Here is a 26,810-nt window from a genome sequence, read left to right as displayed (position 1 = left end):
CTTTGGTCTCACCACAGCCCCCAGGGTGTTCACCAAATGTTTGGCGGTCGTGACTGCTCACCTGAGAAGTCTAGGATTCCAGTTGTTTCCGTATCTAGACGACTGGCTCCTAACTGCCACCTCCAAGCATCTACTATTGCGGAGCCTACAAGCCACTATATCACTGGGCAATTCCCTTGGAATCACTTTCAATTGGCCAAAGTCTGTGTTGCTGCCATCTCAACGCATAAGATTCATAGGGGTAGAGATAGACTCAAACCAAATGCAGGTCTATCTACCTACAGACCGGATACAAACCATACAGGCTCAAGTTCGAGCCTTACTTCCCAAATCCAAAGCCCCAGCCAGAATGGTCCTGCAGCTATTGGGATCCATGTCCGCCACGGTTCTTCTAGTCCCCCTGGCAAGGTTGCACATGAGAATTCTCCAGTGGCTTCTTTCAGCTCAGTGGTCCTTTCAGGAACTCCCTCTCAGTCACCTCATATGGATCACGGAAATCTGCAAACGGGACCTTCGCTGGTGGCTAGTGCCCTCCAATTTGGATCAGGGACGACCCTTTGTTCCACCTCCTCCTGCGGCCACTTTGACCACGGACGCCTCCCAGATGGGGTGGGGGGGGCATTCCCTGGGCAGGTCAGTCCAAGGCAAATGGCACCCAGAAGAGACCCTACTTCATATCAACATCCTAGAAATGAGGGCGGTGCTTCTGTCCCTTCAAGCCCTTCACGATTACCTCCCTCAGGGCGTAATTGCCGTTCACTCAGACAACATGTCAGTTGTCTGGTACCTGAACAAACAGGGAGGGACCAGATCCTATCCTCTTTGCAGGGAGGCCATGAGAGTTTGGGAATGGGCAGTGTCTACCAAACGCTTTCTAGTGGTTACTCATATCCCGGGCAAGTCCAATGTGATAGCCGACAGACTGAGCAGAACCATCCTCTCTCCTCACGAATGGTCTCTGAACATGACAGTTGCAAATCAGATTTTCAGCAAATGGGGAGTTCCGTGTTGCGACCTCTTCGCGACTCCACTGAATGCGAAGTGCAAAAAGTTCTTCTTCCTAACCCCGGCTCCGAGGAAGAGCCCCATGGACGCACTAGCCCGTCCTTGGCTCACCGGCTTGCTTTATGCCTTCCCCCCAGTTCCTCTCCTTCCCAGGGTGATCCAAAAGGCATCTCTCTTGGGGAGCAAAATGATCTTAGTTGCTCCTTACTGGCCTCGTCAAGTATGGTTTCCCTATCTTCGGAAATATGCTCTGGAAGGTCCATGGTTCCTGGATCAGATCCCAGACCTTTTGGTTCATCAGTCGGGACTATTCCACCAGTCCCTACACACCTTAAAATTGACGGCTTGGCTCCTCCTCTTCCGACTATAGTCAGGAGTCATACATTGGATCCAGAAGTTGTACACATCTTATCTTCGGCCCACAAGTCTGCTACAAAGAAATTGTATTCTAGCAAATGGAAAAGATTTGCTATTTGGGCTCAACTCCGGGGCCTGGATCCCATCACTATTCCCGTATCAGAAGTACTGAAATTTCTAACTTCTCTTTTCAATCAAGGCTCTTCAGTCTCTACCATCAAGGTTCAATTGGCAGCTATTTCCAATTTTCACGAATCTATAAACCCACCTTTAATGAGCAACAGATTGTGTAAGACCTTTTTGAAAGGTGCTGCGCTTTTAAGACCTCCGACTTCTCATCCTTCTCCTCCATGGAATCTCGATGTGGTGTTACGCGCCTTAACTTCCTTCCCCATCGAACCGGCAGCGACATGTGATTTAAAATTTCTATCGTGGAAGACTGCCTTTCTGGTGGTGATTACTTCTGCCAGAAGGGTTTCAGAGCTTCAGGCTTTGTCTGTAAAACCTCCGTACTTGGTTTTTCACAAAGACAGAGTATCTCTCAGGCCAAATCCTTCCTTTGTCCCTAAAGTTTGTTCCAGTTTCTGCCTACAACAATCATTAGAACTTCCAGTCTTCTTTCCGAAGTATTCTAACAAAGCGGAATTCATATTCCACACATTAAATGTCCACAGGCAGTTGCGTTTTTATTTAGATAGGACCAAACAAACAAGGAAAACAGATCAGTTGTTTGTATCCTTTGCAGACAATAAATTGGGCAAAGCAGTCACAAAGGTCACTATTGCCAAATGGATCAGGGACTGTATTACTCAAGCTTATTCTTATTCTAACTAAGAGCTTACCACCTCTGTCAAAGCTCATTCTACAAGGGCTATGGCTACTTCGATAGCACATTCTAAGCTTGCCATTAGTGACATTTGTGCTGTGGCTACATGGTCTTCCCCGCACACTTTCATTTCCCACTACAAATTGGATGTGGCATCTAGAGGACGAGCTTCATTTGGTTCCACAGTGCTCAGGAGTGTTTTCCAATGAGCCACCCAGGATTTAGGTGCTAGGGACGCTGTCCCATCAGTATTGAATGTAGGCGAGATAGGATCACATAACATCTTTTAGTTATGTACTTACCATAACTTTAGATGTTTGGGATCCATCTCGCCTACATTCCCAATAACCCCTCCTCTTTCCCCCTTCCTTGGAGATCAGAGGATATCAGAAGGTCCGAATCCTGTTGTTTCATCTTGAAACATCTAACAATGTTATATAAACAAGTTGTGCATGTGTGCATGAATGCGGACAAACAAGATCTGGGGGATTAGTGGTGGTGCATCCTGGGATAAGAAATAGCTCAGCCAATAAGAGGCCTCGCTCTATAGCATAGCGTGCCGAGTCGGAGCCGAGGGATCGGCTCCGAGCCCATCAGTATTGAATGTAGGCGAGATGGATCCCAAACATCTAAAGTTATGGTAAGTACATAACTAAAAGTTCCCTTTTGACGAATAGACAAGTGCAATGCTACTTTATCTTTTGATGTGATATTCGATGTGTCATGAATTAGGTTTTCCTAGGTCTTATTAGCCCCTTGGGGAACTGAAGTTAGCAGTAACCCCCCATATGCTGTTGGTAGAGCTGTGCAGACCCCAGCAATTCGAAACATTAAAGGTTTCAGCATACACGTATTTGATTGCCAGGTAGGCATTGAAGTTCGGGTGCCACTCTGCACACTTATTTAATTCTACTTGCATGGCTGAGAAAAGAAATGGCCACAATAAAAAGATTATTGTTACCAGTACAGTCAACAGGATGGTCATGTAATACTTCTGTGGAAACGGATGTTCTGCATTCCTGTTTTCTCTGGTTCTTTCAAAAGGATGTATTTTAATCTCTCTTGATTCAATCATTTTTGTTCAGGACACGTGATCTTACTCTTTGTCCTATAGGACCTTTAGCACTGATGATTGCTTCACTGGGTTTGAGACAGATCAGTTCCTATTGATCTGACCCCCCCCCCCTTTATAGCCAGACTTTTGTGCTTAAGGTCCCGATGGAGAGGTAAGGTCTTTGTCCAACTCAAAGTTTTTCACCAGCTTGCAGTGCGTCAGACGTATCCACGAAGCTCGCTCTGCTATCTTGACTGCAGTAGGTGTCGACAGAAGCACCTGGTAGGGGCCTTCCCACTTTGGCGATGCCCAGTTCTTTCGCTTCACGATTTTGATCCACACCCAGTCTCCTGGCGTCACTGTCACTTCTGATGTTTCGGCTTGTTTCTGACCTGAAACAGAATTAAACTGCAACAGATGTTTAGAACTCAACAACTTTTTCATATATTCAGCTAGTGTAAAATCAGCTTCCTGGTCTGATGACATGAGAGGTTTCCACTGGGGGGTATACCTTCCATACAGTTTTTCAAATGGAGTCGGTCCTTTTGTTGTAGGGACAATTCTTATGTTCAACAGTGCCAGGGGTAAACAGTACAGCCAGGTTTTCCCTGTTTCAGCTATCAATTTCCTCAGTTTGCTTTTTAGTATACCATTATGCCTTTCAACCAGCCCTGCAGACTGCGGATGATATGCACAATGATTTTTCAAAGAAATACCAAAGAACTTACTCAGCTGCTGTATAGTTTGATTTACAAAGTGTGTGCCATTGTCACTAGATTCTCTCCGGGATGCCAAACCTAGGAATAATTTCCTTGACAAGTACTTTTGCTACTGTAGCTGCATCTGGATTTTAGGTTGGAAAAGCTTCCACTCACCTGGAGAACATATCTATAATGACAGGGCAGTATTTCTTGTTTTCACATTTGTTACGTTCTATAAAATCCATACAGATAGTCTGAAACGGATATGGTGGTGTGGGAAAACTCCCTTGTTCAGGTTTTATTGTCCCCTGTGCATGACGTTTGTTACAAATTTGACACATTAAACAAAATTTTTTAGAATAGTTTGTAAATCCATACGTTGTGAACACCTGGTTCACCAGCTGTACCATTCCCTCTTGTTGAGACATGGCACTGCCCATGGCTCAACAATGCCGCATAGCGGAACAAGTTAGAAGGTAGTATTGGTTTTCCTTCTTTAGAGATGTACAGCCCCTTTCCGAGGAGTGCTCCTCGTTTCATCCAGTGCTGTTTTTCTGCATGTGTAGTGAGTGTCTGCATTGTTTTTAACATGTCTAAGTTCAGAATTTCAGAGGGTTATAATTCCTCATCTAGAAGGAATACCTCTGTAGCTGCTTGTTTTGCAGCTGTATCAGCTCTTTCATTACCTTTTGAAATTATATCTCATTGTTTGGTATGAGCTGAACATTTGCAAATGGCCACCTGTCGAGGCAACTGAATGGATTCTAAAAGGTCTAAAATTAACTGCGCATGGTTTATAGGTTTGCCAGTAGATGTTATCATTCCTCGGTTTTTCCACTGTTGTGCAGACACATGCACAGTGGAAAAAGCGTACTGGCTATCAGTGAAGATATTTACACATTTACCCTTCGCTAAGGTACATGCCCATGTCAGGGCAATCAGTTCTGCTGCCTGTGCAGATAAATGATGCGGTAAAGATTTTACTTCTATAACTTCAGTATCTGAGACTACTGCATATCCTACTAGGTTCTGTCCTGCAGGGCCCCTTTTGCACGAGCCATCCACATAGTATGTCACCTCGGCACTATCCAAGGGGACATCCATGAGGTCTTTCCTAGGTAATGTCTTCTGCTCGATTATTTGCAGGCAGTGATGTGGTGTGCCATCTGCAGGTGTTGGGAGTAGGGTAGAAGGGTTTAAGGTCATACATCGTTCAATTGTCATATGAGGTTGGCTCAACAATGTGGTCATGCAGGAGAGATGCCTAACAGGGGAGAGATATGCTACTTTTTCTTGTAATAAAATAATCACGACTGCATGAGGTACCCTTAGAGTGAGTGGGTGAAACAAGACTACTGAAGCCGAAGCCTGCACTGCCATTGCTCTCGCAACTACTACCCGCACACAGTATGGCAAAGATCGTGCTACTGGGTCTAATTGTGATGAATAGTAAGCAATGGGACGTTGCTTATCCCCATGTTGTTGTGTTAGTACTGATGTCCTATAACCCTGCTTGCAATCTACAGTCTGGAAAAAACACTTATGGTAATTAGGCAAACCTAGAACTAGAGAGGAGGCTATTAACTGTTTCAGTTTACAGAAAGCAGATTTTTCCTCCATTGTAACAAGTCCTGCGCCGCCATAGGTGTTTTGTAAATAAGGTCAGTTAAAGGTGCAGATTCCAAGGCATAGTTTAGAATCCAGCTTCTACAAAAAGTAGTAGTTCCCAAAAAGGACATCATTTCCTCCTTGGTGGTGGGCTTCGGCACCTGTAAAATTGCTACTTTTCTGTCCTCCTCTAAAGTTCTACCTCCCTTGGAGATATTACATATCCCAAGTATTTTACCTGTTTTTTCCAAAGTTGTAGTTTGCTTTTATTCACTTTGTGTCCTTCAGCAGCTAGGAATTGTAGAAGTGCTACTGTATCTTTCCTGCAGGGTGGGGACTGCTAATAGAATGTCATCGACATAAAGTAAGATCTGACTACCCCTTGGTGGGTTAAATCCTGCTAGATTACGTGACATTTCTTGTGAAAATATAGTAGGGCTCTCACAATATCCCTGTGGTAGTCGCATATATGTGTATCTTTTTCCCTGAAACGTGAATGCAAACCAATACTGGCTGACTGGGTGTATTGTTATTGAAAAGAATGCATTACTAATATCTACCACAGAGAAATATTCTTGCTGAGGTTTTAAATCATTCAACAAGGTGTGTGGATCCGGCACTGTAGGTGCCCTTGGTATTACAGCGTCATTTACGGCTTGCAAATCCTGAACCATACGCCATTCTCCATTGGCTTTTTTAACTGGAAATAAGGGTGTATTACACGGAGAATCAGGGGATTCTACTAGCACCCCTTCCTTAAGTAATGCTGCTATGATAGGTTTTATTCCTGCCTCTGCATCCTTTCTCAAGGGATACTGTCTTTTTTGTGGTCTAAATGCTGATTTTAGCATGATATTAACTGGACCTGCAGTACGGATAAGTCCTACATCTGATTTTCCTGCTGACCAGAGGGTCTCTGGTATATCTCGCAAGGCTTTTTCTTCTTCCGTCAACAGGAGTATCCATCAGCTGTCTCTGCGAGACTGCAGATGTAGAGCTGGGCTAGCTTGAGTCACCCAATTCAGTTTTTGCACTTGTATTCCCTGTCCTGACAATTCCAGTTCTGTTAGTTTTTCCCATCTTGTAACTCTCTCCCCTAGGTCTGCCCACCACATGTTTTTATTCTTAGTCAAGCTTACATGTGGTAGTCTATTGGACTTAGTGTGTCAAGAATTCCTGGGGCAGCGAACAGCTGGCTACACTATTCCCTTCTGCGTCCCAGTATAAGTTTTTCAGTACCAATCTGTTTGTACGATGCTTGAATAATTCTTTTTCATACTCATTATCAGGCCCTGGTGTGTTACAATAATACAGGGGACAATGCAGCAGGTGCTGTTTATCAGTGTCAAGGGAGGGAAACTTACTGACGGCTACATTCATCAGTTCTTTGGTCACAGTCCCTGGGCCAGTCGTAACCAGGTTCTGACTGTACCAATAAAATGTCTCATCCCCCGATTGCACCAGAAAGGTGTCAGCTCGTCACTGTGCTTCCATACCCTGCACAGTTGGAATCACCGCTATATCAAATAACTGCATGAGATCCCTGCCCAAGAGATTAACAGGGCATTTCGCAGAAACTACAATCTTACCTTTTTGTGTCAATCCTGAAACAGGATCAGATATTGTGGGAGAGGGGCTCCCAATATAGTTGCCCATTAGCTGCTTTGACCAATATGTAGTCAGATGACTCTGATTTTCTAGGCAATTCGGAGGAATGTATCAGGGTCCATGGTGCCCCTGAGTCGCATAGAAATTTAACTTCTCTGCCTTCCACCAAAAGTGTAATTTCTGGCTTTGTATCTGCTAAATAGAGCTCCAAGCTCAATAAAGCTAAGTCTAGTACTTTGTCTTCTGTATCGTCATTACTTTCTTATGCTTCCTCTACTTCCCTTTTCACATCCTCATTTGTTCCTTCTTCACTAGTCCCGTCTAATGATTCCTGACTATCATATAGTCAGTCCTCACCTTCCTTATCTTCCGTTGTTGCCTTCTTGTTTTTTCTGCAATCCCTTGACAAATGTCCTTTTTTACCACATTTAAAACATTCTCCCCTTTTTTTTGCGTCCTTCAAAATCTTCTGATCGCTGATCAGACTGTCTACCTCTCTACGCATTCTTCTTGCCCTTTTTCCCCGGGGAGTACTACATAAACTTCTGCTCCGTCTTCCACGGAGAATACCCGAGCCTTCTTTTTCTTTTTGCTATTGAAATGCCTTTCGGCATGTCTAGCATATTCAAGCAGTGAGTGTAATCTGCTTGTTCGATGGTCGACCATGTGTTTTGTAATGAAACTGCTTATAGGTCCACTACTACCTTTTAAAAATGCATTTTTCAACTGCTGTTCATATGGGGAATCTTGTTTTTGATCTTCGGGAACCTGCATTCCACAGTGGTTGTTAAAACATTCTAACAGTGTAGCAAAATATTGGTCAACTGATTCACCCTCCTGCTGGACACATTGATTAATGCAAGTCCAGTCTGCCCTAGGTTTCCATTTCTCAGAAATGCGGTCTGCAAGTCCCTTCACTCTAGTGTCTAATTCTGCGCTGGAAGGGGTTTTTGTGCAGCGTCACGTGGATTCCAGTTGCCACAAGTCATGTACCAATCTGGTCCTACAATTTGTCGAACTACTTTTTCTATCTCTTCCCCATTCAAGTTGTAACTTAGCCTCATTCCTTGTAAGTCTTCCGAGAATTTTCTGAAATTAAGTTTAGGATGGGGAATCCCTTCTGTAGCTTTCCAGATATCCTCCGGAGTCCAAGGTCTATATACTAGGATAGCTGGAGTCTGATCTTCCTGTCCTGCCTGAGGGTTCGAAACTTCTATAAGTGAGCATATTTCCTCTTCTATAGGTTGTACATCCTTAACTATCTGCCATAATTCAGAGCCTTCTCCTTGCTTATTTCCCTTCGTTCGAGACCTAGTTTCGATGGGATGTCTAACTTTAGCTAGTTTCAGTTTTATACAGTCCCTTTCTTTAGTGAGCATAGGATATAATGGGAGTGGGTCAATCTGCTCACCTGCTCTGTACTCTGGTAGTGAAGGGGGAGGCGGAGGTGCCGATGCCACTACCAAGTTGTTGTCGTCTTTATCTAAAAACATTGTCTTTGAGTTTTTGTTTTTTTGGTCTCTGCAGTTTGCTTCCTCCAGCCACCTGTGTGCCTGGGGAATTCCTAACTGTCGTTTTATAATCCAGACCTTTGGAATCAGTTTTGAGTTGCTTAATAAGTTTGATAAGTGAGGATTTTTCTCATTTTCTGTCAAACTCCTATTTTATAATCCATTTTGAAAAATACCTAACATTGCCTGCGCACTGCGACTGCATATATTCTGCGTCTTCCGTTAACGGTGGGTTTCCGGGTATTTTTGCACAATTATTACCCATTTTTCCCTATTTTGTTTGCTACATAGACTGTTCCGAAAAATATTATCTGATGCCTTCAGATTTTTACGTGGTACCACAGATTTTGTTAAAGTCTCTTCAGAATGACTGTCTAAAGCCTACTGATCTGTTTCACCTGATCTATGACAAGATTGTACCTTTTCTATCCCTGACTGTAAGAAGACACAGTCTGACAGAAACAATACACATCCAGTCCCTGATCTTGAAACAGAAAAAGTAGATTCACCTTCCTGAGCCCACATGATTGATCGCTGATTCGCGGAAAACCTGTCCTTCAGTCGCAGATCAGACAGTGGCTGGCCTCTTTTGACGACAATTCAGTCTGAGGACTTTTCACATAAGAAGAACCGATTTGGTTTCTTTCCCGTACGGTTTCAGCCACCTGGCCGTATGATCCGAGGTGAAGTGAGGGTATCCGGCTCGAGGGACCAATCTGTAAAGGAAAACACAAAGATCAGTGCACGTAAGGTTCAAGCAAGGCACCCTTTATTACTTGCAGCAAGGAGACAAAGCATGTATGCACAAGGTTTGTCTGATTTTCCATAGTTCAGCATGCTATTCTTATACAGTTTCTCTGCATGTATACAAGAAAATATTGTTAGTTTTACTGCTGACATAGGAAATTGCTGTCTTGCAAAAACATCTTTGAGAAAAACAACCTGGCCTTGGGCTAATTTCAGCCCCCCTTTGTTTCTCACACTTCTTCAGCTGTTCAGTTCTTGATATGATACATTTGCCTAGGGTAAAGATGCAACCCTGGCCTGGCCTGAATAAACATTCTGCTGACTATGGTAGACTTTCAAGCGTCAATTGTTCTCTTATCGAGGTTTCCTGCAACTGCACATATTTCACAAAGAATAAGCAGAATAAACGTATTAATTTCTTTTTAACCCAAAATGCATCTAAGTTTGCACATTGCAGTTATACATTTTCTTCACACAGACCATTTCCAAATGGATAGCACAGTGCATCCATTTCTGCTACAAGCACCATGGAAAATCTACCCCACAGGGGATCAGAACACATTCCACTAGGGCTACTTCCACCTCTACACCATTTCTCAGGGGAGTCCCTACCAGGGACATCCTGGAAGCTGCAACCTGGAGTTCTGTGCACACCTTCACCAAGCATGACCACTTCTCTATTTTTTTCTAAATCCAGAGCTGGATTTGCTGCAGCAGTCTTACAACAGTGAAACATGAAGAACATAGTACAGTTGTGTACACTTACCATAAATGTAGATGTTCGAGTGTATTCACTGTTGCAGTCCTGGTTTCCCTCCCTCCAGCCCCCTGGTTTTCTCTATCCTTTCTACCTGTCCTTTTTATGACCATTTTTATGGTAGTGGTATTTACCTTTTACCGGAGGTGTTCCACACCATATAATAGCTTCCTATTTTGGGGGCTCCTGACATTTGGGGCAAGAAAAACTGATGTAATGGTGTCTGCTGCATGTTTTATACCCCTGACGACCTGATGTCATGGAAGAGGCGACAGCATCCGATGCAGAAATCCCAAGACTCTGGTATTTGGGCCAACTGAGGGCTACCTGCAGGCAGATAACCCAAGTGTTATGACTGCAACAGTGAATACACTCAAACATCTACATTTGTGGTACGTGTACACAACTGTACTTTTTGTGTGCCAAGCCCTTCAGAGTATAAATGCCAACAGTGGGATGGAGAGATGCTAACTCCCTGGTAGGATAATGCTAGGAATAGAACAATAAAAGTCCACACTCTGGTTTAAAAAATATAAAAGAAAAGGGGGGGGGTTGAGGGAGGGAGCAGCTGCTGCAACACTGATCATTCAGGCCTCTACAGTTATGGTAAGTTTTATTACACAACTGTACTATGTCCTTCATAAGGATCACTACTGCAGTAATCCAAGCTGTATGGGTAGATCACCATAGCTTAAACTAGCTGGGAAGAGGAAGGATGAGGGTGCAGGAATCCCTGGAGAATGGTAATAGCAAAGCCTGTCCTAGACCTGGAGAAGTAATGTAGTTTATGGTGCTTTGTGTACAGGGCATAATTCATGTAACTTAGGCTGCTGCAGCAGTGATCATTCAGATTACTGTTGTGGTACTTTTATTACACAATTGTACAGTTTACTTACAAAACTATTTTTTTAAGAAAACCTGGAATGCAGAAAGCATGTCTTGTATGTTCTGTCACAGGGTCAATCTGGTGAATCTTGTGTTTTGCTTATACTGTCTGCTTTATTGAGTTGAGCATCCTGATTTGTTTCTAGTGCTCTGTTTGATTGTTTTATGCTTCTCTTTGCTTTCATCACTAGTAAACTGATGTGAATTCTGTTAATTCAGGAAACATCTGCTACTACTCCAGTTTGTTTTTATCCTGCAACTTTTACCTGCTGTGAAATGCTACAAACAGCTGTGCACACATTTTTGTATGGCCGCCAAAATACACCAGTTCTGTCCTTGATTATATAAACTAGATTCATCGCATCATAATTTCCAAACTTTGAATTCAGCATTTCTCACAATTGTTACTGGAAGGTGATGAATTATAGTGGGCAGCAAAACACCAAAGTTGCATCATTTTGGAGGAAGTAGCCATAGTCTTTGTATTTATTAGTCACCTGTAAATCAGTTAAGCAAGTGAGATGTGTGCCACAGGTGGAAAGTTCTAATGATTACCATATAGCCTGTCAGTGAGGGGGCAGCCTTACCTACTAGTGATCCCAATCCAAGATATTATACTGTGAGGTGTCTGTGAACCTGCTGTTCTCTCCATGAGGATCAGACAGCTTGGGAATAAGTAGGTGTGCCATCATGCTGTTACATTTATACCTACTGCTCTGCCATGTCATGTGGAATGTGGAATGACTGTAACATTTCCTGTCTCCTTACAGCAGCCTCCCTTCTCCTTCGTCTGTCAGTCACTGTGCCAGTCTGTACCTGACTATTGCCTTTTGTTTTTTGGGGAAAGTTGCAACCCATTGAGGAAAATGTTAAGTTCCTTCTTGATCCCTGATGTTATAAAGGTTTGGGCAGACATGTCCTGTACAGCCCTCTTCTTCTCCTCCATGTTTACTAGGGAGGGTTTGAGTGGCACTAAGTTACAAATGAAGTGCCCCCCGCCCAGGTGGTCATGGGTTTAAAAGGTACCAGTGTCTTGCTGTGTCCTTTTCTCCGCACTGCCTTTTGTGGACAATCTGCAGCTCTGGTGCTACCTGACTCACCTGTGTGACTTGGCTAATTCCTTCTTTCTGTCATTCAGTGTAGTCTGCCCCTGCTGACGGTGCCGATCCCGATTTGTAAGTAAGGCATGTGATGACACACAAACTCTTTTAAGAGAAATCAGCTTTGGCAAACATTCCTCCTTATCAAAGTATAAGGCTTGACAAAAACATGTTTTTTATGCAGTAAATCTGGAGAGGCAGTCACACTCCCTTGTCGCATTGTGACTGTATGTGGAGTCAGATACAATATTAACATTGTTTGTAATCTGTTTATAGTTGGGCAGGTGTCAATAGCAGTCTTCTTGGCAGAAATATTTAAAATGCATCGTATTACATTTTGTTTTGATAGCTTCACTAGTTGTGAATGCTGTGAATATGTTAAAGCAGCACCGAGTATGTGGAAGTGATATTCCTAACATTTTTGAACTTTAACCCCCACAAGCATTGTTTTCCCTCAAATGCTATTGTAAATGAGTTTACTTTCTGTATAATGAAAGCTGTATATTACTACAAGATATAGTTTTATAAGTTGTTAAATCACTGTTTAATATTAGTGATACATTTTAAATATTCTCATTTATTTATTCTGCAGTGTTAAATTAGTGTGACCAGATTAACAATGTTCTCTTTTTTTTTTTTCTTCTCCTTAGCCGTTTCTTCCCCTTATAAAGATTCCATGTTCTTCGGAAGTGCGTTCCTTTTTTTGTGGAGCATTTATGCCAAAATGTACTCAGCACGACCATGTGAGTCAGCCCTGCAGAGAGCTTTGTGAGATTGTGCATTCTGAGTGCCAAAACCTGGTTGACATTTTCGGCATCACTTGGCCTGAAGAACTTCTGTGTGACAGGTTCTCTTTTTGATGTTAATATGTTTATCTGGTTAAAGGAGCTAATTCTATTTCAGAGTACAGCATGCTGTGGTTGAATGCATTTGTTGTCAGGGGTGTGTCTGTCAGACGAAGTAAAGCAACAGCATAAAATACTAAATATTTATTTGCATTCTGTTTTCAGGTATACTAAATAGTTTCATTTGCAATGAAAAAACAGATAACATTTATGCTAGGTTCTGATCAATTAATATTGTGTCATAGGTTCTGATCAATTAATATTGTGTCAGATATGTTTTTTTTTTTTTTTTTTTTAATATGTTTTTAAAAAAAATGTTAAGGTCGGGTCAGCATAGGATCATAGGAGGTTGCTAGGCTAATGGTCCTGGGGCCCTTGCAAGCCTAGCCAAGAGTTTATCCCCAAAAAGAAAGCTCAGTCAGCACCTGTCACACCTGTCAATGAGTGACACAGGTGGAACCCCTGGGACAAATTTGTGGTTTCCCATCCACTCATTAAGGTTAAAACCTCTCTCTCCAGCAGGTTTTGTTGATGTCTCATATTAGAGTCAGGCCTTTTGAGTGGGTAGTGTGTGAGGAGTTAGACTTACAGATATGGAGCATCTCTAGTAAGCAGGATCCGAGATTGCCTTGTAGACGAGACACAGATCACCCCTGAGCAATCTATATGATACCGAGTAGAGTGATAGTGATTTGAGCCTGTCTGCATAGGACAGGTGTTGGAGGCCATGGATTCTCCTTGTGAAGTATTTCAGTGAACTTTCCAGTTGATGCAGATGTTTGGAGAGGTACATCCCAAACGAGCCATTAGTATAGAGAGGTAATAACTTCCATTTTTCTGGATGCAATCCCTTTACTTATGAGATGAACCAAGTAAAAGGCTTTTCTCTTCATTGCTGCTACAGGATGGTCGAATGTGAGTTTACCAACCTGAGTGCCCGGGTCTCTCACCACAGGTTGTGTGCTTAGGAGGTTGCTGTTGATTTGGTAATCGGTAGGGGTCGTGTTTTTGCCGTATGGTATGATGATACATTTTTTTGCATTTCGCTTGAGGCCATGACTTTGACACCAGTCATTAGTTGCTGTGAGACCCTCTTGCAGTATGTTAACATCATTTGGGAAGTCATTGACAGCACCCAAATTAGTCTTCCACAAACTTGGTCAGCCACAGGCCTTTTGTCTTATGCCTGGACCTTTGAGAAATAGATACCAAACAGTAGGGGTCCCTGGACAGATCCCTGGGGAACTCCACTAGTGACAGGTCTGCTATTGGAGTTGCTTATTTTGACTTTGAGGGCCCTGTCAGTGAGCCAGTTGGCCACCCACCTGATGAGATGGGGCTTTATGCCAAGTTGTGTTAGCTTGTTGTTGATGCTCGAGTGGGGGATTTTGTCAAAGGCCTTGGCTAAGATAAGGTAAGCTGTATGCACTGACTTTCCCTCATCCAGGGCCTTTGTGACCGTCTCAAAGAAGTCAACCAGGTTCAACAGGCAAGACCTGCCCTTGACGAATCCGAACTGTATGGAGTTAAGTGCTTTGAGATTGTCAATGTCCTTGTTTGAGATCCATAATAATACACTCCATAGATTTACAGATCATACTTGTCAAGCTAATGGGGCGATAGTTTCCAGGGTCAGTAGTGGCATCACCTTTGTGCAAGTAAGATAACAGTGGCAGTTCTCCACTCTGCTGGAATGAAGCCTGTACTTGAGCTGTGGTTGAATAGGGTGCTCAATGGCGAAGCCAGTTCTTGCTGGAGATGGTGCTGAATACATCCTGAGATATTATCCGGTCCCAGGGAAGCTGTGTTCTTTGCCTTGGATAGGGCCTACAACACTTGATCTATGGAGATTTGAGGTGCGGGACAAGTATCAAGGATGTCGAAAGGGCCTTTGGGAGGGATGGGGGTGAAGTTTGTGCTGAACCTATCTGCTAGCAGGTTGGCCAAGTCAACAGGATCAGTGTAAGTGACGCTGTTAAGTACTAATTCGGAACAAACCTGGGCTTTGCGACGGAAGTTCCTGATGTAACTGAAGAAGACTTTGTTTTCCCTTTGTTTTGGAGGCTAGTTTCAATTCATAATTGGCCTTGGATGTTTTCATTAGTACATTGACCCGAGTTCCTTGATCAGCAGTGTAAAAAAAGAAAGAAAAAGGAAACTTATTACAAACATAGCTGTTGGCTTTACACTATAAACAAAAAGTGTTAATGCTGAGAGGACCTTGATTTGACTAGCAACTTGGCAACTGGAGAAGCCATCTGAAGGATGGGAAGGGAGATGGGTACGCTCTGCTGCATTGCTGAAACGTATAAAAATGTGAAGGGTATAGCAAGTAATATGTATTGTGGAATGTTGCTTTGCTCTCTGGAGGAGGTAATGTGGAAGTCACAGCCAGAAGTTTTGGAATTTATATAAATCAAAGAAAAACAAATGCCCCACTCCATAACATATGATGACCCACTCAGAGTCTCATTCTCATTTGCCAGGGTAGACGTGAGCTGATGAACTGTCCTCCTAAAGGTCAACAGACTCTATTTGCGAAGAATGAATGGACTTGTCAGGCTCTTACCCAGAAAATGTTCAACCCCTGCCCCAGTGGAGAACAAATGGACCTGGTCTGTTGTCTTGTAAAGAAATGAGTGGCTGTTTAGTGTGGACAGGATGGGACCTTGATAGTCATGTGGGGACCCAGAAAAAAAAATTCTTCAGTTGGCTTGAGAAAATGTTCTTTATTTTAAAAACAGAGTATGCAAATTATGATTAATTGTACTCATTACTTCAGAGTGAATCTGGCCATTGTCACAGAGGATTAACCCTATGAGTGGTTAACAAGCTGCCTCCTGTGGTTCAGGGTTTAATTCCCTCAGCGTCCATTTGCCTAATTGTCTGACTTTGGAGTTTCTTGCATACCTAACTTGATCAAACAGTTTTAGATTTTTACGTGGAGGTGTTTGCTTACATGTTTTTACACCCCAAAGAGTCTTAAGAGGATTTTTCCTTAGGTAAGTAAAAAATGCTGGAGGTATTATGGGGAAGAGTGACTTAGTTTGGAACACGTTTTTTGGAGAATAGAATGAGCTGACAAATTTTAAAAATCCCCTGTCAAGTATTTTGACTGATAGGTTGGTAGTAGCTAATTATTCATGTTATGTAGTCCAATCTCGCCTACATTCTTACCCGTGGGTTCGAAGCCGAACCTCGGCTCCGACTCAGCCATACCCTAGCTCGAAGTCTTTCAATTGGCTGGGCTAAGAGTTATCCCCTGCTGCACTGCTCCCTTTCCCCAGATCTCGTTTGCCGCTCATAAAGCTCCGATGTCGTCTCGCTGTTGGCTGTGGCCAAGTATAACTTTTTGTCTTCTTTGACTAAAATTTTGCTCCAAAAGCTATTTTCATAGCTAGGTGTGTGTGTTGTTGGTTTGTGGTTTTGTGCGGCCTTTTGCCTTACTTTTTGTCTTGGTATCCTGTCAGCTTTGTCTTGGTATCCTGTCAGCTATCTCCCAATGGGTTAGGCCCATTTCAGTTAGAGGACCTAGTCCTCCCTTGGTTATCTGTTTCCCTTCTGTGCTCGTTTTGTTTTTAGGTACCTTCCCCCTTCAGGCTAGGGCCGTTTAAGTTAGAGGACTTCCCCTTGTTTTTCCTGTCAGGACTGTTTGAGTTAGAGGTCCTTGTGTGGTGTCTGCAGTTTGTTTAGATTCTAGTGCCTGCGCTTGTTGCTGGTGGTGTGTCTAGTATCCTGCCGACCATGTCTAAGGATACAAAAGAACATAAGCCTTCGGGCTTTAAGAAATGTAGTAAATGTGGGTACAAGATGTCTATTACTGATGGGCGCTCTGTGTGTGTTTATTGTTTGGGGGTTATACACCTTCAGGAGTCTTGTGCATTCTGTCACTCATTCAGCCCTCATGTTCTTCAAGAAAGGAAGAACAAACTACTGAAACCCTCCTTTGAGGAAGATTTGGAGAGGTCTTCTAGTGCTGCTAAGTCCTCCCCCTCTAAAGGAGACAAAACATCCAAAGCAAAAAAAAAAAAAAACAATCTCCCGCTCCGTCTGTATTATTGGAGCCTCCAGAGAAAGTTACTAAGTGTACTGTGGCATCCTCGGCTCCACTGTCTTCGGTGCCGAAGGAAGTTTGTAAATCAACAGAACCTACATCAGCTCCCAGCCTCTCTGAGCTGGTGATGGTTTCTCTTCCTTGCAGGTCTCCCTCTTGAGAGGAGGTCTAGATCTCCTACCTTGCCCTCTAGGTCCTCCAGGACACTGTCTGATGTGGATAGAGTGGTGTAGAGACTGCTCCAATCACCTGAGCTGGTGACGGTTTCTCCTCCTTGCAGGTCTCCCTCTGAGAGGAGGTCTAGATCTCCTACCTTGCCCTCTAGGTCCTCCAGGACACTGTCTGATGTGGATAGAGTGGATAGAGTGGTGTAGAGACTGCTCCAATCACCGGTGCTGGCTAAATTGCTTTTGGCTCTAGCCCATTCGGCTCCGGAGCCCGTCACCTATCCATTGTCGATGGATCCTCCGAGCAAATCTCAGCCTTCGGATCCAGAGTGGTCTGCGCCATCTGATGCTTCTAGGTCGGCTCCGATAGCCCATCCTGGCTTATCTGCTCCGATCTCCGCTCCAACCCCGTCGGCTCCATCCATGGGGTCCAGGACTCATGGTTCCTCAGTCGGACCTAAGGGGGAGGTTTCGGGGCGCACTTCGGCTCCTAGCCTCCCAGCCTCCCTCTCGGTGCTTTGGCTCAGGTGAGCCTGACCCTTGTTTCGGCTTCGGACCTTGTCCCTTCTGCTCCGAGGTCTTCCACTGTTGGTCGATCTTCGGAGCCGGGGGGACCAGCTTTCGAGGTCATGCTCTGCATGTTGGCTAGGTCCTCAGCTGCATCATACAGCACTGACACTCTACCCCTTCCAGCTCCGATATCGGTCTCTGATTGCCCCCCATCTTTGGACAGTGGAGACCCAAGGCCTCCGGATACCTCCATGAGTGGTCCCCAAATCTCTGAGGGCCCCCCAGAGCTTTTGCCTGAGGAGCCACCCAGAAAAAGAACGTGCAAGAGGAAGCACATAGACTCCTAGAAAGAGTCTCTCACGTCAGACAGCAACCTCGAGGAATCAGAGGGGTCCCCCAAGTCGTCCTCTGAGGATATTTCTTTCTCTGATATCCTAGAGATCTTGAAGCAGAGAGGCGACTGGCCCTCCAAACCCCCCCCCCTCCGAGGAGAAGTCTGTGTTCCTGAAGGCCTTTGGGGCTAAACCCTCTGCCTCCTGGGTTTCTCCACCCTTCGACGAACTCCTGGATCTAGTTTGTCGAAGGGTGTGGGAAACCTCTGACACTGTGGAACCAGTCCCCAGGAGACTCAACAAATTTCTGTCTGCCCCCGCTGACAAAGACGTTCTCACGAAGGGCATTCCAGTAGATGCTATGGTGGTGGCAGCTGCCATCAAGAAGAACTGGCTGAGACTTCATCTACCGTCCATCCCCCTAACAAGGAGTCTAGGACCATGGACCGGTATGGGAAGCATATGTTTTCTTCAGCGGCCTTTACTCTGCGGTCACTGAATTACTTATCTCATTTTACAGTGCTCCAAAGACATCTCCTGAAAGAGCTTGGAGATTCTCTGTAGGGTAACGTTTCTGACGCAGTGGCTCAAAGTCAACACTCAGATGTCTGCCCTAAATTCTTTTGCTAACTTCTCCATGAGGCTGATCTCTTATGCAGCCAAAGGAGCGAGTAGGGCAGCGAGTTCCGGAGTTTCTCTTAGGAGGCACTCCTGGATGCGCCTCTGTAATTTCGCGGAGGCCTTCAAGTCTACATTCACCAATGCCCCGTTTGATGGTTCCTCATTGTTCGGAACCAAGGTGAAAGACACACTCACTAGGTGCAAGCAAGAGGGAAAAGCTCTGCCGTGGGAGTCCGTTTTTCCATGCCTTCTAGACCTTATCCCAAGGTCCAGAAGAGTGGGAAAATGTGGTTCAAGAAATCGCAGAGGTTTTTTCATGACGCACAAAGTGATTCCCCCTCCAGAGGCAGGGGAGGGGGTGGTAACTCAGGTAGACACTGCCCTAGAGGCAGAGGAGGCCCGCGTAACCGGGGAGACCGTGATTCCTTTCGTGGTTCTCCCTACCAGCTCTCCTGATGGGAGGCCCGACTGCGCGTTTCCAGAGCCAATCGGGGTCTCATTTCACTATACCAAGAAGCCTGGCAACACATCACCCAGGACCAATGGGTATTAAAAATAGTTTCTGGAGGATATCACCCCTCCCCCCCCCCCCACCGATCAAAAGAATCCCAGATTTTCCACCCATTCAAAAGGATTCCGCAGAAAAAGGAGCCATCCAGCATGTTCCCTCAGACAAGATCGGATTAGGGATTTACTCCAGATTCTTTTTGGTGCCGAAAAGAACAGGGGACCTGAGGCCCATGTTGGATCTCAGCTGCTTGAACCTCTACGTGAAGAAGTCCAAGTTCCGAATGGTCACATTGCAATCTATTCTCTTATTGTTGGGAAAAGAAGTGTGGATGTGCTTCATCGACCTCAAGGAGGCTTACTACCATATAAAGATGGACAGGGCATCCAGAAGTCATCTATGCTTCCAGCTGGGAACCAGTCATTTTCAATTTCGTGCCCTGCACTTTGGTCTCCCCACAGCACCCAGGATGTTCACCAAATGTATGGCAATGGTGACTGCTCTCTTGAGACATCAGGGATTCCAAGTGTTTCCATACCTGGATGACTGGCTCCTTTCTGTCATCACCAGGCATCTACTACTACAGACCAGAGACGCCACTATCAAGCTGTGTCAACAATTGGGCATCACTCTAAACTGGGAGAAGTCTGCCTCGTTGCCCTCGCAGTGTGTCACCTTTATAGGTGCTGAGTTAGACACCATGCTCATGAGGGCGTTTTTACCATACGAAAGGATTCAGGGTTTGAAACAACAGGTATACGCATTGCTCCCTCTTAAAAAAAAAAAAAAAAAAAAACCGGTTCTCATATTGTTAGGGACAATGGCTGCAACAATTATGCTGGTTCCACTGGTGAGGCTACACATGAGGCTCCTTCAGTGGCTACTCTTTGCCCAGTGGTTTCTACATCATCTTCCGCTTTATCATCTTATAATGATCACAGACAAGTGGCAAGCAAGATCTACGCTGGTGGCTTCACACCAGCAACCTCGATGCGGGAAAAACCCTTCGTCCCATCCCCTCCTGTTGCCACAGTGACCACGGATGCCTCCCAGATGGGGTGGGGAGGGCATTATCTCGGCAGGACAGTCCAAGTCACTTGGCAGGAACACGAGATGCATCTGCATATCAATATCTTGGAGATGAGAGCAGTGCTACTGGCATTGCAAGCACTTCAGAGCTTTCTTCCTCTCGACAATTGTGATCCACTCAGACAATGTGTCGATGGTATGGTATCTGAACAAACAAGGAGGAACCAAGTCATACCCCCTTTGCAGAGAGACCATTCGAGTGTGGCAGTGGGCAGTGTCTTCGCAATGTTTTCTTGTAGCAACACACATTCCTGGGAAGTCCAGCGTGATTGCAGACAGGTTGAGCAGAGCTATTCTGATGCCTCACGAGTGGTCCCTGAACAGTCAAGTTGCGGAGCAGATTTTCCGCAGATGGTGGTCAGCCCAACCTATTTGCCAGTCCCCTCAATACCAAGTGCAGCAGCTACTTCACCCTTATTCCCCCCCTCAGGGGGAGTCATCCAGGGACGCTGTAGCTCACGATTGGCCCTCCAGTCTACTTTATGCCTTCCCGCCTGTTCCTCTGCTGACGAACGTTATTCGGAAAGTGCAATCCTTGGGAAACAGAATGATTCTGATTGCTCCACACTGGCCTCGTCAAATTTGGTTCCCCTTTCTCCATCCATATCTCATGGACGCCCCCTGTATTTTGGACCCACAGCCAGATCTACTGACTCGTATGTCAGGGCAGTTCCATCCCTCTCTTCAGACCTTCCGGTTGACAGCCTGGCTACTCCACTCCCATCACTAGTCAGGCTTAATCATTTTTCTCCGGAAGTGGTTCATATTCTGTCTTCTTCCCATAAGCCTTCGACCAAAAAGATTTATTCCAGTAAATGGAAAAGATTCTCCATCTGGGCTCAGGCAAGACAAATTGATACTTGCACAGCTCCACTTTCTTCAGTTCTGGAATTTCTCTCCATGCTTTTCAATCAGGGATCAGCAGCCGCGACCATTAAATTACAGTTGGCTATTTCCACTTTTCACGTCGCTAATGAACCCAGTCTAATGCCACGTAGACTTTGTAAGGCATTCTTGAAGGGCACTATGCTGCTTCGCCCTCCAGTCTTTGACCCGGTCATGCCTTGGGACCTAAAATTTATGCTACAATGTCTCACCCCTTCCCCCTTTGAGCCTGCAGCTACTTGTGAATTTAAATATTTGACTTGGAAAACTATCTTTTTGCTAGCAATCACTTCAGCTATACTTGTCTTGGAGTGCTAAGCTTTGTCAATCAGACTGCCTTTTATTTTTCACAAGGACAAGGTTTCCCTCAGACCAAACCCTTCCTTTATGCCAAAAGTGGCTTTGGTTAGTAATCTCAACCAATCCATTGAACTGCCCCTATTTTTTCCAGAGTTTTCTAATAGAGCAGAATTTAAATTTCACCAGCTGGATGTTCACAGGCAGTTGCGTTTTTATTTGCATAGAATGAAGGATCTTAGAAAATCGGATCAGCTATTTGTCTCATTTTCAGAAAATAGGATTGGGTCTCCTGTTTCCAAAGTGACCTTGTCTAGATGGATCACTAGTTGCATTTCCTTCGTTTATGCCTCAGGTGTTAAGGATTTACCATTTAGAATGAAGGCTCATTCTACCTGATCGATGTCTACCTCTGCAGCATTTCTGGCCAGCATGTCTATGGATGATATTTGTGCTGCGGCTACATGGGCATCTCCTCACACCTTTATTACTCACTACAAATTTGGATTTGGTATCCAGAGGCAGATCTTCCTTTGGTTCCTTAGTGCTCAGGAGTATTTTCCACTGAGCCTCCCAAGGTTCAGGTGCTGGGGACGCTGTCCAACGGGTAAGAATGTAGGCGAGATTAGACTACATAACATCAAGAAGTTATGTACTCACCGTAACGTTCGATGTATGTAGTCCATCTCTCCTCATATTCTTACTTACCCTCGCGCCTTCCCCCACCCTGGAGGACATAGAGGTTAGTTTTGGTTTCAGTACTACTTTTATTATTGGAATGTTTTTTCCTTCTCTATGGGTTATGTGTATGGTGGGTGAGTGATTGAGTTTGCAGCAAACAAGATCTGGGGAAAGAGCAGTGCAGCATGGGATACCTCTTAGCCCAGCCAATTGAAAGACTTCGAGCTAGAGTATGGAAGGCTCCGAACCCACGGGTAAGAATGTGAGGCGAGATGGACTATATGCATCGAACGTTATGGTGAGTACATAACTTCTTGTTTTCAGTTCGGTATAAGATCTGAATTGCTTAGTCACAGTAAGTCTGTACCAAGTTTAATGGTGTTGTGTACCCAAAAAAGCATTTACTAGAAAATGGAAATCAAAATCGAAACCAACTGTAATTGAAGTACTGAGTATTGTAAAGGAGAAAAAAAAATGGAGATGGGATCTTTAGAAAAGGGATTACATAGAAATAAATGGAATTTGTGGGAACAGTAATTGCAGAAGAGTGAGGTTTAAGGAAGTCAAGAATTGAACAATTTATGTAAATAGAGTGAATGAGAATTGTTGCAAAGAAAAACAAGTATGTTTATTTATATATATATATATATATATATATATATATATATATATATATATATATATATGAAAATGAATAATGTTAATATAGTTTGTTTTTATTAATGTAGGCAAGCAAGTGATTAGTAAAAGGTATTAAAAATGCATGTGTGTGTGTATATGTATGCATGTGTGCATATATATATATATATATATATATATATATATATATATATATATATACTTGAAAATGAAAAATATTAATATTTGTTTTTATTAGTGTGTGCATGTCTTTGTCTTGAGTAATTTAATAACTATATTAAAAATACAAGGGCTATGTCTGCTACTGTATCTTTTCTAAGAGGGATGAATACACAAGCCATCCTTGTGACAGCCACTTGGGCCCTTGTACACAAATTTTCCAAACTGTGTAAATTAGCTGCGTCTCCAGAAGCAGAACTTGATTCACTTTGCTTTTCTGCAGAACATGTTCATTGTGTTTCACTGTTGCAGTCATCACTGTAGGGTTCTTCCTGCCGGCAGGCAACCCTCGGTCGGCCAGAATCCCAAAGTCTGGGTCCAGCGTCGACTGTTCAGTCATGCTTCCTGACGTCAGAGCGCCAGGAGTACAAAGCTGCCAGTCGATGCCATGTTCTCCAGTCTTTCTTGCCGTGCAGTGGAAGCAGTTCGCAAGTGCCGGTCGGCTGACTCCTGATAATTTTTCGTGCTTCAGTCCGAAGACTTACTTCTTCTCAAAGCTAAGTACCCCATTGGGGAAACTTTTTTCTTGCTCCAGTCAGATGTCAGAAAAAGTTAATAATTGTATTTCTTGTGGCAAGCAAATACCTCATAAGGATTTCCATTCTTACTGTATTCCTTGTTTAGGCCCTGACCACGACGTAGCTAGTTGTTGATTTTGTGCTAGATTTAACCAACGTACTATTAAGCGGAGGTACGATTTTGCTTTTCACTACTTTGGCAGGCAATTTAATTATAAAATGTCGTCTGACCCGCTTCCGACTACCAGAGTTCACAAATGACGCAAGGATAAGGACAGGCCTCCGAGATCCAAATCAGACGACGGTTTACAAGCAGAGCCAGCTCCAGGTTCGACCGTTGTCAGTGAGGTGCTTTCACAGCCCCTGTCGTCGGCCATTTCAGAACCAATTGCCGAAACAGACTCCCACGAGGAGCCATCTAGGCCTTTGACTACTCCAGCTGCAGACCTTCGGGCAATGCTCCCTCGGATGGGTCTGGAGCCGCTGTGCAGGTACCGGCTTCCGAGGGGGTTTTCAGGCCTACACAGCTTCTGATAAAGGCAAAGGTGAAGACTCCTTCCAAATCAAAGACACCAGCCCAGGCCTCTTCTGATCCGGGACCCAAATCTCAGAAACAGCTGCTTAAAATGGCGGAGGACTTACTAACCATGATTAGGGGTTCACATCCCCCTCCAGACAAAAGGCCAAGGCAAGAATTGGATTTTGAATCCTCTGATCAGGCATCTATTTCTTCAGTGTCTTCCTCTGAACAGGAATATACTTTCCCTCCTTATGAGGATTCTGATGCTGAGGAATTCATTCCATCAGCTTCTCCCCCTGAGGATTTTTCTTTTGGGGAAACTTTACATGACATGAGGGAACATTTTCACTGGGAAGGACAAGAGTACTCTGAATCTAAGAGAAGGCTTAGGGATTTCCTTCTTCTTCCCCAACATAGACCCCTGGCTATTCCTCCTATTTTGGATATTGTGGATGATGCCTTTTCTGAGGCTAATTTAACTCCTGACTCCTTTTCTCCAGCCCCTGCTAAGCCTGACAGATATTACAGGGTCCCTGACTCCCACCAGTTCCTTTACAAAAATCCTGCTGCTGATCCAGAAACCATTTCTCAGGGTCCTAAGGGTGTTAAGGCCGCCTCTGCTAAAAACCCTATTCTGACAGATAAGGATTCCAGAGCTTTGGAGAGATGGGGCAAAAAAGTGAACACTTCTGCTACTTTATCTATCATGGCTTTAAATTGCCAATTTCATATGCTAAAATATCAGCAATTCCTGCTGTCTGTTATGAAGCAAAAGGTAGGTATCATTTCTGCATGTGCAGATAATAAGGAATTACACGATTTGATGCATGCTACTGAGCAAGTGGGGAAGCATGGTTTACACTGTGGTTTTGATGCCTTGAAGGCTTCATGCAGGGTGGCTGCCACTGGCAGTCATTAGAAGGCATGTTTGGTTAAAGGAACAAAATCTACCTGATCAAGTGAAAGCAAAGTTACTGGATGCTCCTGTTCAGCATAATGTTTTGTTTGGGTCTAAGGCTGAAGAGGTGATAAAGAAAATGGAGGATAAGGCAAAATCCATGCAAATGGTTAAGGATTTCTTACAAGTTCAGCCCCCTAGATTTACCAGAAATTGGCCAACTAAAAATTAGTCCTTTCCCAGCTCGTACAGGCCTCAGAGGGGTAGATATAGGCGCTCCAGAGGGAGGGCCCAAGCACAGACCTCTTACAGACCTAGACAGTGGAGTGCTTCCAACCCCAGGGGTGGAGAGGACAGACCTCAATCTTATAGAAAACAGACTCAATGACTCCCCCCTGCATGGCTCCAGGAACTTCTCTCCTGGAAGCCCCTCTAGGAGGAAAACTCTCTCTTTTTCAACAAAATTGGACTTGCATAACTCAAGACAAGTGGGTTCTGGATGTAGTTTCAAAAGGTTACAAATTCCACTTTCGTACCTTGCCAAGACCAAACGGATGGCCAGACCTACCAAAACACCGATGGGCAGAGGCATTAAACCAGGTGGGTTGCCTCATGGCTATGAGGGCCATAGAACTGGTTCCACAATCGGAGACTGGGCAAGGCTTTTACTCGAGGCTCTTTCTAGTTCCCAGAAAACAAATATCCTGGATCTGTCAGTTGTAAGTACTTTCCTGGAGATACCAAAGATCAAGATGCTTACTCTGCAGCATTTCCTGCCAGTGTTGAGCAAAAATGCATGGATGGTGACATTGGATTTAAAGGAGGCTTGCCTACACATCCCTATCAGACAGGAATACAGAAAATACCTCAGGTTCAAGGCCGGCTCGAAATATTACCAATTCTCTGCGCTGCCCTTTGGCTTGTCTACTGCGCCCAGGGTCTTCACCAAGTGCCTGGCACCAGTAGTAGATTATTGCAGACTCCAGGGAATTCAAATTTACCGTTATCTGGATGACTGCCTTATTCAAGCAGACAGCAAGGATGTCTTACTCCAGCACCTGGAATTTGTTCAACATCTACTCAAGTACCTGGGATTCACTGCGAACATAAAGTCAAATTTGACACCCACACAACAGATAACTTTTCTGGGTGCTCTTCTAAACACAACAACCCAGATGGCATTCTTGACATCCAAAAAACAACTACAGCTGGCTTCAACTTTCAAAACCTTGGCATTAATGTCTCCGCTAACTGCAAGGAAATTCCTGCAGGCTCTGGGTTACATGGCCTCCTGCATCCTTCTCATACCAAATGCAAGACTACATATGAGAAAAATACAATGGTACTTAAAAAGTGTATGGTCCCAGCATTGCCACAGTCTAGACACACAGATTGCTGTCTTGCCTTGCCTACAAAAGGAATTCCATTGGTGGACCATGGCATGTCTTCACAACAAAGGGAAAGCCTTCAGTCTGCCTCCAGCCAGCCAAGTGTTAACCACGGATGCCTCGGATTACGCATGGGGAGCCCACTTGCAGGGGAAAGGCTTGCAAGGTTTTTGGACAGAGGATCAGAAGCACCTACATATCAATTTAAAAGAGATGTTAGCTGTACAGAATGCCCTCTTGGCTTTCAGGGATCTTCTACAGCCAGGACAACTACTGATATGGACAGACAACACCACAGTTATGTGGTACATAAACAAGCAAGGGAGTTCACACTCCTACCCCCTTTGCAGACTAGCCATGACTCTATGGAACACAGCTCTAGCTTGCAAAGTGGATCTACAAGCTCAGTTCCTGCCAGGGAAACAAAATATTCTGGCAGACAGCCTGAGCAGGAACCTGTTAGACCCACACGAGTGGATG

The 26,810-nt window shown here is 44.4% G+C and overlaps 1 protein-coding gene across 1 annotated transcript in view; it reads left to right on the top strand.

The window, feature by feature from the left end:
• The window catches only part of FZD6 (frizzled class receptor 6), a 685,037-nt gene that overhangs the window by 294,747 nt on the left and 363,480 nt on the right, over window positions 1-26,810 (top strand). Inside the window, exon 2 of the mRNA XM_044065670.1 lies at window positions 12,810-13,006. Within this exon, the coding sequence (XP_043921605.1) occupies window positions 12,810-13,006 (197 nt within the window). The remainder of the gene's footprint in view (window positions 1-12,809; window positions 13,007-26,810) is intronic.

This window comes from Protopterus annectens, chromosome 3.part0 (genome assembly GCF_019279795.1).
Source record: "Protopterus annectens isolate FY-2018-M chromosome 3.part0, PAN1.0, whole genome shotgun sequence".
NCBI lineage: Eukaryota > Metazoa > Chordata > Ceratodontiformes > Protopteridae > Protopterus > Protopterus annectens.
The sequence above is the reverse complement of the archived record's forward strand: the minus strand, read 5'-3'. Positions and strand labels throughout refer to the sequence as shown.